At 39.2% G+C, this 12,253-nt stretch overlaps 1 protein-coding gene across 3 annotated transcripts in view; it reads left to right on the top strand.

Annotated features, from left to right (window-relative positions):
* Positions 1–12,253, top strand: part of LOC106880170 (glutathione hydrolase 1 proenzyme) — a 91,309-nt gene that overhangs the window by 65,702 nt on the left and 13,354 nt on the right. For all 3 annotated transcript variants that reach the window (XM_089351554.1, XM_014930015.3, XM_052967512.2), the window contains exons 4-6: positions 4,562–4,713; positions 5,183–5,306; positions 6,512–6,579. In XM_089351554.1, coding sequence (XP_089207680.1) covers positions 4,562–4,713; positions 5,183–5,306; positions 6,512–6,579 — 344 coding nt within the window. The remainder of the gene's footprint in view (positions 1–4,561; positions 4,714–5,182; positions 5,307–6,511; positions 6,580–12,253) is intronic.

Raw genomic sequence — 12,253 nt, 5'->3', positions numbered from 1 at the left:
GCCGCCTCATTCTTTCAGTCTTCTTTCGGTTTCTGTCTACCAAATCCACTAACAAGACTTTGGTCAACCCAAAACTATAGTAGAAGATACTTGCTCAAGGTTCCACACAGTGAGAAGAAAACTTCCTACCACACAGCCATACCTGCACCAATAATCATAAATGTTCGTTTATTTACTTATTTGGTATTTACCTGTAAATCAATAAGGGTTATTAGTTAATCATACAAGTTTCTGTACAATTTCTATCAACCAGATTCCATTCACAAGCTATTGGCCAGCCAGAGGCTATAACAAATGTCACTCACCCAAGGTGCCATACAGAGGAATCAAACTCAGAACCATATTAATGATTACTTTGGGCAAGGCCGGATTAAGACCCATTGAGGCCCCAAGCACTTAAAAGATTTTGGTGCCCTCGTAAAAGATTACCTAATTCAAAATATAAACAATAACAAACCATAAAAGTCTTTGATCAGATCCTCAAAATTAATCTTAGCACTTTTGCATCCATACTTAGTAGCGATAAAGGTATCCTGAATATTATTTTAGCAAGTTTAAAGTGATTTCTTTTGTGCCGTAAACCATTTACCATTTCTGTGGTACCCCCTTCTTCCCTTGATGCCCTAAGCACTTGCTTATTTTGCTTAATGGTTGATCTAGTGCTGACTTGGTGTTATACCTAAGCATGCTTAAAATTGTTTACAATTAAATGTTGTGTACAAATACTCTAATTGTTTATAAATCATATTATTGTCATTTTTCTGCAAATATGCTTATGTCTGTCTGGATAGGTAATCTGTCAATATTTCTTCTGCAGAAGTGATTCTATATCAATTGATATATCTACCAATTGGGATGATGGAAACATTCCTTAATTGTCACAACAATTTTAATTAAACAGCTAGGTTGCTATCATTCATTCATTAGCTTTTCTTTCATAACTTTATATTTGATATTGTTGTGTCAATTATTAGTATACCATTGTGATTTTAGTCATGGGAAATGATGTCAAGGTGTGTACCTGATGGTCTTTTTGCTTGAGTTCCTTAGTATTTTCTCATTGTTATTTTCTGAGACATCTGGATGTCAATATCCAATACTATAGTTTTTTTGTCTTGTTTTGTATTTTTTTGTTTTTGGTTTTGGGGCTTTTTTTTTTATCCTAAGGCGTCAAAACTGGATGGATAGATATCAGTAGAGCAGCTTTGCTGTTATTGAACCTTTGAATATATTTTGCATGGGCTAATTTGACACCCTGATATAATGTAGAAAATCTACCTTAACATTCCCTATGTAAGATTAGAAAAGTGGGTGCTTAAACAATGATGATGATTGTGGTGATGGTGGGGATGTTGTTGTTTGTTACTGCTGTACAAGACTAGAGAGGGTAAAGTTCAAGATTGTGACCTCAATATGAGCAGTGATTGTTTCTTTTTATTTTCAAAAATAAGATAAACAAACTTCATTTTTAATCTAAAATATACTTTCCTTCATTTTCTACAATGCTCTTTCATCTATATGGTAGACTTGCAAGGCCCCTCTTCCAAAATTCACTTGTCCGTGACGAAAAATACTCCTCCATTACTGTTCTGACCTCATCTACAGAATTCATATTTTTTCCATCCAAATGATTTTGAAGACCACAGAATAAATGATAATCAGATGGGGCAATGTCTGGTGAATATGGTGGGTGGGACATTGTTTCCCATTCAAACTACTTCAGCCTTTGGAATATCATCCTCACTGTATGTGGCCAAACATTATTCTGATGGAAGAACACTTTACGTTTTGAAACCAAACATGGTTGTTTTTCTTCTGGCACTGACTTAAGCCCCTCAAGCTGCTCACAGCAGATCTCCTTTGTTATCATTTGGTTTGAGTTTAAAAGTTCAAAGTGGACTAAACCTTTCATATCCCACCAAACAGATAACAACACTTTCTTTAACCTAGAGTGCTGGTGTTTCTCCTTTCCCTACCATCTCCTGCACTTGACATTTTTATAGAGAACCCATTTCTCATCACCAGTCACTATTTGGTTCAAAAAAGGTTCATTCATGAGACATGACAGCAAAGAGGAGCATACATTTACTCTCTACATGTGATTAAACTCAGAAAGTTTGTGAGGAACCCATTGACCCAATATACTGACATTTCCAATGGCACACAGGTGTCGATGAATGACCAAATCCAAGCTTTTCTGCTAGTTCCTCAACAGTTACAAGGATTTGCCGGACATCCTTGTCAAGCTCTATAGATCTTCCGGGACAAAGCTCGTCTTCTAGGCTGTAGTTTCTGGCTCAGAATTTCTGGAACTTCCGTTGACACTAGCTTATGCTTATTGTCCAATCCCCATAAACTGCATTAATATTCCTCGCACTTTCCATTGCGTTGTTGCCTTTATTGAACTCATAAAGCAAAATAACCAAATATGCTCCTTTGTCACTTCCATTATAACTGTCAAAATCAAAATTAACTGGAAAAATAACTGTCAAAATCGAACTGCACTCTTCAAAACTTGCACTAAGAATAAGTACAAGGTAAAATTACTACCTGCGTTTATAGCAATTTGATGCAGTTAGTTTATCCTGTCCCCCTCCGGCTTTTAGTTCACGCAATTGAAAAAACTGCATTATTTATGGGATGACCCAATATGATTGCAAAGTGAACATCTCACTAGGTGCAGGAGTGGCTGTGTGGTAAGTAGCTTGCTTACCAACCATATGGTTCTGGGTTCAGTCCCACTGCATGGCACTTTGGGCAAGTGTCTTCTACTCTAGCCTCGGGCCGACCAAAGCCTTGTGAGTGGATTTGGTAGACGGAAACTGAAAGAAGCCCATCGTGTATATGTATATGTATATATATATATATATATATATATATGTATGTGTGTGTATATGTTTGTGTGCCTGTGTTTGTCCCCCCAACATCGCTTGACAACCGATGCTGGTGTGTTTACGTCCCCGTCACTTAGCGGTTCGGCAAAAGAGATCCGATAGAATAAGTACTAGGCTTACAAAGAATAAGTCCTGGGGTCGATTTGCTCGACTAAAGACGGTGCTCCAGCATGGCCGCAGTCAAATGACTGAAACAAATAAAAGAGTATCTCAACCACACGGCTGTGCCTGCTGCACCTTTCACAGTGTTAGCAAACTCACACCACCACCACATCCCCTATAATAAGTAGGTTTATAAGCTTTGTTTTCATCATCAGTCAAAGGTTGATTTGTTGTATAACATTGGTTTGCATTTCTATTGGTTGGTTTTGTTTAAATTGGTTCATGTCTCCTCTTCTTAATTGTTCCTTTCCTCCCACAGTATTGTCTATCATAGAGAGACTATTCAGAGCATCATCAACATATATTTTAACTGTAACTATTAATGGTCTATAGGTTCAGTCATAGCTGTGTAGTTAAGAAGCCTGCTTCCCATCACCATCGTCTCTGGTTTAATTCCACTTTATAGCATCTTGGGCATATATCTTCTGATATAGCCTCAGCTCAACCAAGGTGAGTGGTTTTGACAGATGGAAACTGGAAAAAACCCAGGCATGTCCGTGTGGTAAGAACCTTGCTTCCCAACCATATGGTTCCAGGTTCAGTCCTGGAACCATATGGTTGAAGACACTTTGGGCAAGTGTCTTCAACAATAGCTCCGGGCTGACCAAAGCCTTGTGAGTGGATTTGGCAGATGGAAACTGAAAGAAGCCCATCATATATATATATATATATATATATATATACACACACATTAGAGATGCCCATAAAAGGACATCTGACCTGCTAGAAAGAGCAGCCAAAGCCCTACACCACAAAATTAGGGATAATTTCAAAATGGAATGAAAAATAAAAACATTTACCATCTATATTTCGAACCAGGTTTCAAGTTATTTTAGCAAAACAAACTATTTTGCAAGGCCAGCTATCATCAGCGAAATAGCCTACATCGACATGTATGCACGAGGCACTACATAGAGAACATGACTTGCGCATATATGTCTAATTTTTCAAAAATTACCGCGCATGTGTGGAATGCCTAATCGGCAGTAAATACAAAAAAAAAATGTATGTTTGTGTTTCTCTTGTCTTGACATCAAGTGAGATTGTAAATGAGCATCACCATCAGACAAGCAACATTGTCTCCAGTCCTCCATGGAAGACATGTCTGGCCAGGAGAAATATTACCTTGCTTGGAAACAGGCGAGGGTTGATGACAGGATAGGTATCCTATTGTGGAAAATCTGTTTCAACAAATTTTGTCTGACCCATGCAAGCATGGAAAGACGATAGTGTGTTGGTCAAAGTGCTGCACTCAGGCTCATCTCCCTATATAAGTGTGACCCAACACTCACATACACACACACACACTCAGAATTCTAATGTTTGGCTGTATTATATGAAATACACAGGTTGCACTTAGGATCATCTCCAATATAAATTTGACCCAATGCTCACACACACACACTCACACTCAGTATAACTTCACCCAGATTTCTAATGTCTGGCTATTATAATATGAAATACCCATCTAATAATGTTGCTTTTACTTTACCATTTGTTTACAGGTTCTTCCTCATGGTGGCTGTTCTACAGCAACTCCCCACTGTTCTGCGATCTGCATAGACACACTTAAAAAAGGTGGCAATGCTGTCGATGCTTCAATTGCAGCTACATTTTGTCTTGGGGTGGTGAACCCACATCACTCCGGCATTGGCGGGTAAGTAAGCGTTTCCATAGCAATCCTTGATTGAGATTCATAATGAACAACAAAAATTCATTCATATCATATTGATATTATCAGAATATTTACTGTTAATTATGTGTTTGGTACACTTCTATCAGTATTCAACTGGAAATTAGTGAGTTTTAACCTTAAATTACAGCACTCCTTCAAAATTTTTCCAAATGTCGCTATGATAGATCGCTGACCAAAACATTCAAATTTTTTTCTCCATGTTTTTCTCCTTGTTTTCTCCTTATTCTTTCTGTTGAAGAGCGTAGCTCGAAACGTTAAAGACTTTCTCTATTCCCGAGCGTTAAACTAATACATCCTTTTGTTGTTTACACCACCTGTCCTCGTCTGTTGTTGTTCTTTCATAAATTCTCTCATATATATATATATATATATATATATATATATATACACACACATATATATTGTATTTTCTTCTATAATCTATTAACAGTGGAGGTTTCATGCTTGTTCATAACCATAAAACTATGGAGAACACAGCTTTTGATTTCCGGGAGACTGCACCAAGAGCTGCTAATCCCAGCTTATATGAACATAATCCCAAATTGTCAATTAAGGTATGGTTTGCCACTTCTAACAATTTCTTTTATACTCCCTTGCTGTCATGGGTGGGATTTTTTTTTTTTTTTTTTTTTTTTTGGTAGCAGGTCGTAATATTTTGTTCTGTACATGTGTATATTGCTGGAGATTTCACAGCTAGCTTCTCCTAATGCAAACGTGAAGTAAAACTTACTTCTTAGTAATATGCTGACACAAGAACTATTATGTCTCTTCATCAATGGCACAACCTAGCAGTTGAAGTAAGGCTGAGCTCATAATAATGAGATAAATAGTCCAGCACCTTACTGTGATAGTTATTGTAATGCTATTAATAAAATGTAGAATACCTTTACATGCACAGGGATGTTGTTAATCTTTCCATTATCATTCCAGTTTTGCAATATGTTCTACCAAAGCTAGTACAATTTGCACCAGGTTCCATAGTCTGTTTAGGCTTCATCTCTACTGTTGAATGTCTTTCCTAATGCTAACCATACCACAAAGTGTACTGAGTGCTTTTTATATGACACCAGCACCAGTGCTTTTTATGTGGTACCAGCACCAGTGCTATAAATGTAGTACCAGCACCAGTGTTATTTATGTGGTGCCAGCACCAGTGCTTTTTATGTGGCACCAACACCAGTGCTTTTTATGTGGCACCAACACCAGTGCTTTTTACATAGCATCTTGGTTTTAGGATCTCAATTCTGGAGTGGTGGGCAGGTCTTCTTGAGTACAGCAATGTGTCACACAATAATGCTATATTCTTCTTCATTTTTAACATTTTTTGAAAATTCAATTGCTGAAGAAATTATGGATATTTATTATATAAACATATATATTAAATCCATATTTGAAACATATGTACAATGGTTATTTCAGTAAATCTTTTTAAATCTCAAATATATTGCTCTATGGATTTGTAAGATGTGAACTGATTAACTCATAAGTTAAAGTCTTTTCATTAATTCACATCATTTCCATATTGATTTTCTGAATTACATTTGTTTATGTTTTAAAACATTTTGATATATCTCATCATTGAAATGAATTGTTTATATCATCACCACATATATTTATATGCCATGCGTGCATTTATGTCGTCTATATATTTTTAAATAGTAAATAGCGAGTTACTAGGTATTAAAAACAGTTAACTCATAGCTATACATTATTTTTACACCTTTATATATTGGTGCTCTCATTTGTGTTTATTTGACAGGGTCCATATTCTGTAGCTGTCCCAGGTGAAATTAAAGGGATGGAAGCTGCTCACAAAGCATTTGGTCAGTAAGTATTCAAAAAACCTAAGTACTTACATGAAGATGTTCAGTCAAATGGTTTTGGGTTCAGTCCCCCTGTGCAGCGCCTTGGGCTAGTGTCTTCTACTATAGCCTCTGGTTGACCAATGGTTCATGAGTGAATTTGGTAGATGGAGATTGTGTGGAAGCCTGTTGCGTGTGTGTGTGTGTGTGTGTGTGCATGTACCACCACTTAATAAGTATTAGTTTGTTTACATACCTGTAACAATGATGAGAATGCTTAGAAGCTGCAGTGATATATATATATATATATATAGGGTAAAAATTAATAATTAATTAGTAATTTTACCAAGTAGTTCGATGTGTTAAAAAAACCATTATCGGTAAATTCATATAGACAAAATTAATTTTGTGTATATATAACAATCACTTACTTGGCCATGTAACATTATAGCTCATAAGTTACCTCATCATTTCGCATTTGTCTTGCTTTTATATGTTAATTCCCTGAAGATGAATATATGTGGAATTCCAGCAGCTCTTACTTCTTTGGAGGAGAGCACACATATATTTTGAAACATGTGTAGGAATTAAAGGAACTTTTATTTATATGCGTTTTGCTCCATTTATTGTTATTATTCATATCTACTCAAAATGCATCACTTTAACTTGGTATCTCTACCTATAAAACGGGTGTGATATCCTGGTTTTTTGTGTAAATTTTGCTACCCATGGTAACTATTAACATATTTACATTGTCAAAGGTTTTTTTAAAACTGAGATAATATTAATATATACATAAACTAATATATATATATATATATATATATATATATATAGGTTGCTAGGTTGACTCTAAGGCCCTTCGATTCTAGTCCTTGCTTCCACACCTTAAACTTCTCCTCTAGTTCTGATAGTGACTGCGCAATTAGTGCAAGATCATCAGCATAGAGGAGCTCCCAGGGGCAACCTGTCTTGAATTCCTCTGTGATCGCCTGGAGGACTATGATAAATAGGAGGGGGCTGAGGACGGAACCTTGGTGGACCCCTACCTCTACCCGGAATTCATTACTGTACTCATTTCCAACCCTCACCTTACTGACAGCATCTCTGTACATGGCTCGCACAGCTCTCACTAACCATTCTTCTATCCCAAAAACTAACTACGAAGTTAGTTTTTGTATGTGGCAGATGTTCAGGTGCAATAAACACTGTAAACAAACAGGAAACAACTTCTATCTCATTCCAGGGAGAAAAACTAGAGGTAGTCGATAGCTTCCGCTATCTGGGTGACCAAGTTTGTAGTGGGGGTGGGTGCGCTGAAAGTGTAACTGCTAGAATAAGAATAGCCTGGGCCAAGTTTAGAGAGCTCTTACCTCTGCTGGCGACAAAGGGACTCTCACTCAGAGTAAAAGGCAGACTGTATGACGCATGTGTACGAACAGCCATGCTACATGGCAGTGAAACATGGGCTGTGACTGCTGAGGACATGCGTAAGCTCGCAAGGAATGAAGCCAGTATGCTCCGCTGGATGTGTAATGTAAATGTGCATACCTGTCAGAGTGTAAGTATCTTGAGAGAAAAGCTGAACATAAGAAGCATCAGTAGTGGTGTGCAAGAGAGACGATTGTGCTGGTTTGGACATGTGGTGAGAATGAATGAGGATAGTTGTGTGAAAAAGTGCCACTCCCTAACAGTTGAGGGAACCCGTGGAAGAGGTAGGCCCAGGAAGACCTGGGCTGAGGTGGTGAGGCAAGACCTTCGAACATTGGGCCTCACCGAGGCGATGACTACTGACCGAGACCTTTGGAAATGTGCTGTGCGTGAGAAGACCCGGCAAGCCAAGTGAGATCATTGCCAGGGCCCCTGGACTGGCTCTTGTGCGGGTGGCACATAAAAGACACCATTTCGAGCGTGGCTGTTTTCGTGCGGGTGACACGTAAAAGCACCCACTACACTCTCTGAGTGGTTGGCGTTAGGAAGGGCATCCAGCTGTAGAAACTCTGCCAAATTCGATTGGAGCCTGGTGTTGCCATCCGGTTTCACCCGTCCTCAGTCAAATCGTCCAACCCATGCTAGCATGGAAAGCAGACGTTAAACGATGATGATGATGATGATGATATATATATATATATATATTCCTGAAAAAAAAACACATATATACAGGAGGATCGTGGTTGAAATGTCTATGAACTTAGTCTACTTGAGCCAAACTGACTTCAGATTGAATAACAACAATGACTTGTATTTCCAGTAGTTTCCGTTGGTAATCTCATTGTTTGATTGTCTGAATCAATTCATGTTGTTGTTGTTATTATTGTCTCTACTTATGTAGCTGTATTTCATATAATATAGTTATATGTTAATATTAGTACATTGTCTCTATTATACAGTGAAATGTTATTACTATTGTTATTGACTATAACAATTTAATTTCATCTATTAATGGATTGCTTATAGATCTCTCTCTCTCTCTCTCTCTCTCTCTCTCTCTCTCTCTCCCTCTCTCTCTCTCTATCTCTCTCTCTCTCTCTCTCTCTCTCTCTCCCTCCCTCTCTCTCTCTCTCTCTCTCTCTCTCTATCTCTCTCTCTCTCGCCTGGTGGTTCAGTAAATGGGAGAAATAGTGAATGCCAGAACTTCACCTCATTGCGTGAGGGTCAACAGAATATCTATAAAACGCTAATTTCAGGAACCAGCAGGTTTAAGGTAGCTCTGCCCTACACCAGTTGTCTTAAAACACACACACACACACACACACACACACATTTATTCATGAGTAGTAAAATGTATAAGCAATCATGTCATGAAGTTGTATACGGTCTGTCTGTGTGTGACTGTCGTGAAAAACCATTGAAGAGAAAGAGGAAAGAGTGGGTGGGAGAAAAGGCTGAAATGGTAGGTAGGAGTATGAAACATAACTAAAGAGAGATTAACAAATAGCAGGACATATTGTGCTACAGAATGAGAGAGAAGTTGGTCGCATAATAGAAAGGAAGAGGACAGGTGCTGCTACTTGATACAGAAAGCAGATGATTTTCTGTGTAATTTGAACTAATGAAAAAGCAGATACATGACATATGTCATGTGACTAACACACACACACACATACACAAGGAAACAACGTTGATGCTTTGATGCTAATTCAATTACCATTAGGAAAGAGAATCTAATTATTAGTGTTATTCCATTGTTGACAGGAATGTGATACTCTAAATCTGTGTGTGCATGCATGAAGTAAAATTTCCATGTCTCAAGACAACACTTCTAGCCCCAACAGTTACATCAGCCATCAGATATGGTTGACAGGGATTGATACAGTGGAGATGAAACTCAAAAGACACATAAATATTTACGGTTAAGCCTTAAAAAACTACAACAAGAAAAGAAAAACTTAGTCTCTTATGACCAAATTTAAACAACAGAAGATAACTGTGCACATGTGGGATTCTGGAAGACAACAGGAATATATCTATCTTTTATCTTCGGCCATGCAGGGGCATTACTTTGAAGAGTTTTAGGCAACCGAATTGAACCCAGTACTTTTTGTCTTTTTTAAAACTTGATGCTTATTCTATTGGTCTCTTTTGTTGAACCACTAAGTTACAGACACATAAACACTGCTTGTTAAGCTGTGGTTGGGGACAAACCTAGACTCAAAGACACACATGCATACATATATATATATATATATATATATATATATATATATATATATATATATATAGTGAGGAGAGAGAATAGTGATGTTGTAGGAGAGAAATGTGTTCGCATGGATGATGGTATGCTTGCACTAAATGAGGCTGCAAAGAAAGAGGTCTGGAGATGCCACTACGATAGATTGCTTAATAAAGAGAATGAATGGGAGGAAGAGAGCCTGCCGTATGTCGACCCAATAGAGGGACCAGCTATCCGAGTTGATAGTACCAGGGTAGATAAAGCAATTAAGAGTATGAAGACCGGGAAAGCCCCCGGCCCATCAGGAATCACTGCAGAGATGCTCAAAATATCTGGCAGTGTTGGCTATAGCCTAGTCACCCGTATTACGAACCAGGTGATACACGAAGGAGTCATACCCAATGACTGGTGTAGCAGCATCATAGTCAACTGCTACAAAGGTAAAGGTGACGCTTTAGATACAAATAATTACAGAGGCATCAAGCTGTTAGATCAGGTTATGAAAGTTACAGAGAGGGTCATAGCCCAACTAATTCGGGAGCGAATCAATTTCGATGAGATGCAGTTTGGGTTCGTGCCAGGTAAAAGCACTACTGATGCCTTATTTCTAGTGAGACAGCTGCAGGAGAAATACCTAGCTAAGGATAAACCTCTGTACCTGGCTTTCGTTGACATGGAGAAAGCCTTTGACAGGGTCCCCCGATCCCTTATCTGGTGGTCAATGAGGAAACTTGGGATAGAAGAATGGTTAGTGAGAGCTGTGCGAGCCATGTACAGAGATGCTGCCAGTAAGGTGAGGGTGGGAAATGAGTACAGCAATGAATTCCGGGTAGAGGTAGGGGTCCACCAAGGTTCCGTCCTCAGCCCCCTCTTATTTATCATAGTCCTCCAGGCAATCACAGAGGAGTTCAAGACAGGTTGCCCCTGGGAGCTCCTCTATGCTGATGACCTTGCCCTAATTGCGGAGTCACTATCAGAACTAGAGGAGAAGTTTCAGGTGTGGAAGCAAGGTCTAGAATTGAAGGGCCTTAGAGTCAACCTAGCTAAAACCAAAATCCTAATAAGTAGGAAGGTAGATAAAACACAAACCCCTTCAGGTAGATGGCCCTGCTCAGTATGTAGAAAAGGAGTAGGTAGTAACTCTATAAGATGTACCCGGTGCAAGCTATGGACACATAAGAGGTGCAGCAACATCAAAGGCAGGTTAACTAGCAAGTTAGTTTTTGTTTGTGGCAGATGTTCAGGTGCAATAAAGACTGTAAACAAACAGGAAACAACTTCTATCTCATTCCAGGGTGAAAAACTAGAGGTAGTCGATAGCTTCCACTATCTGGGCGACCAAGTTAGTAGTGGGGGTGGGTGCGCTGAAAGTGTAGCTGCTAGAATAAGAATAGCCTGGGCAAAGTTTAGAGAGCTCTTACCCCCGCTGGCGACAAAGGGACTCTCACTCAGAGTAAAAGGCAGACTGTATGACGCATGCGTACGAACAGCCATGCTACATGGCAGTGAAACATGGGCTGTAACTACTGAGGACATACGTAAGCTCGCAAGGAATGAAGCCAGTATGCTCCGTTGGATGTGTAATGTCAATGTGAATACCCGTCAGAGTGTAAGTATCTTGAGAGAAAAGCTGAACATTAGAAGCATCAGTTGTGGTGTGCAAGAGAGACGATTGCGCTGGTATGGACATGTGGTGAGAATGGATGAGGATAGCTGCGTGAAAAAGTGCCACACCCTAACAGTTGAGGGAACCCGTGGAAGAGGTAGGCCCAGGAAGACCTGGGCTGAGGTGGTGAGGCAAGACCTTCGTACATTGGGCCTCACCGAGGCGATGACTTCTGACCGAGACCTTTGGAAATATGCTGTGCGTGAGAAGACCCGGCAAGCCAAGTAAGATCGTTGCCAGTGCCCCTGGACTGGCTCTTGTGCGGGTGGCACATGAGATGCACCATTTTGAGCGTGGCCGTTGCCAGTACCGCCTGACTGGCTCCCGTAGGATTTTCGAGTGAGATCGTTGCCAGTGCCC

Source organism: Octopus bimaculoides, chromosome 4, assembly GCF_046866305.1.
Source record: "Octopus bimaculoides isolate indiv1 chromosome 4, ASM4686630v1, whole genome shotgun sequence".
NCBI classification, from domain to species: Eukaryota; Metazoa; Mollusca; class Cephalopoda; order Octopoda; family Octopodidae; genus Octopus; species Octopus bimaculoides.
Note: the sequence above shows the minus strand (reverse complement) of the source record. Positions and strands in the feature narration are given on the sequence as shown.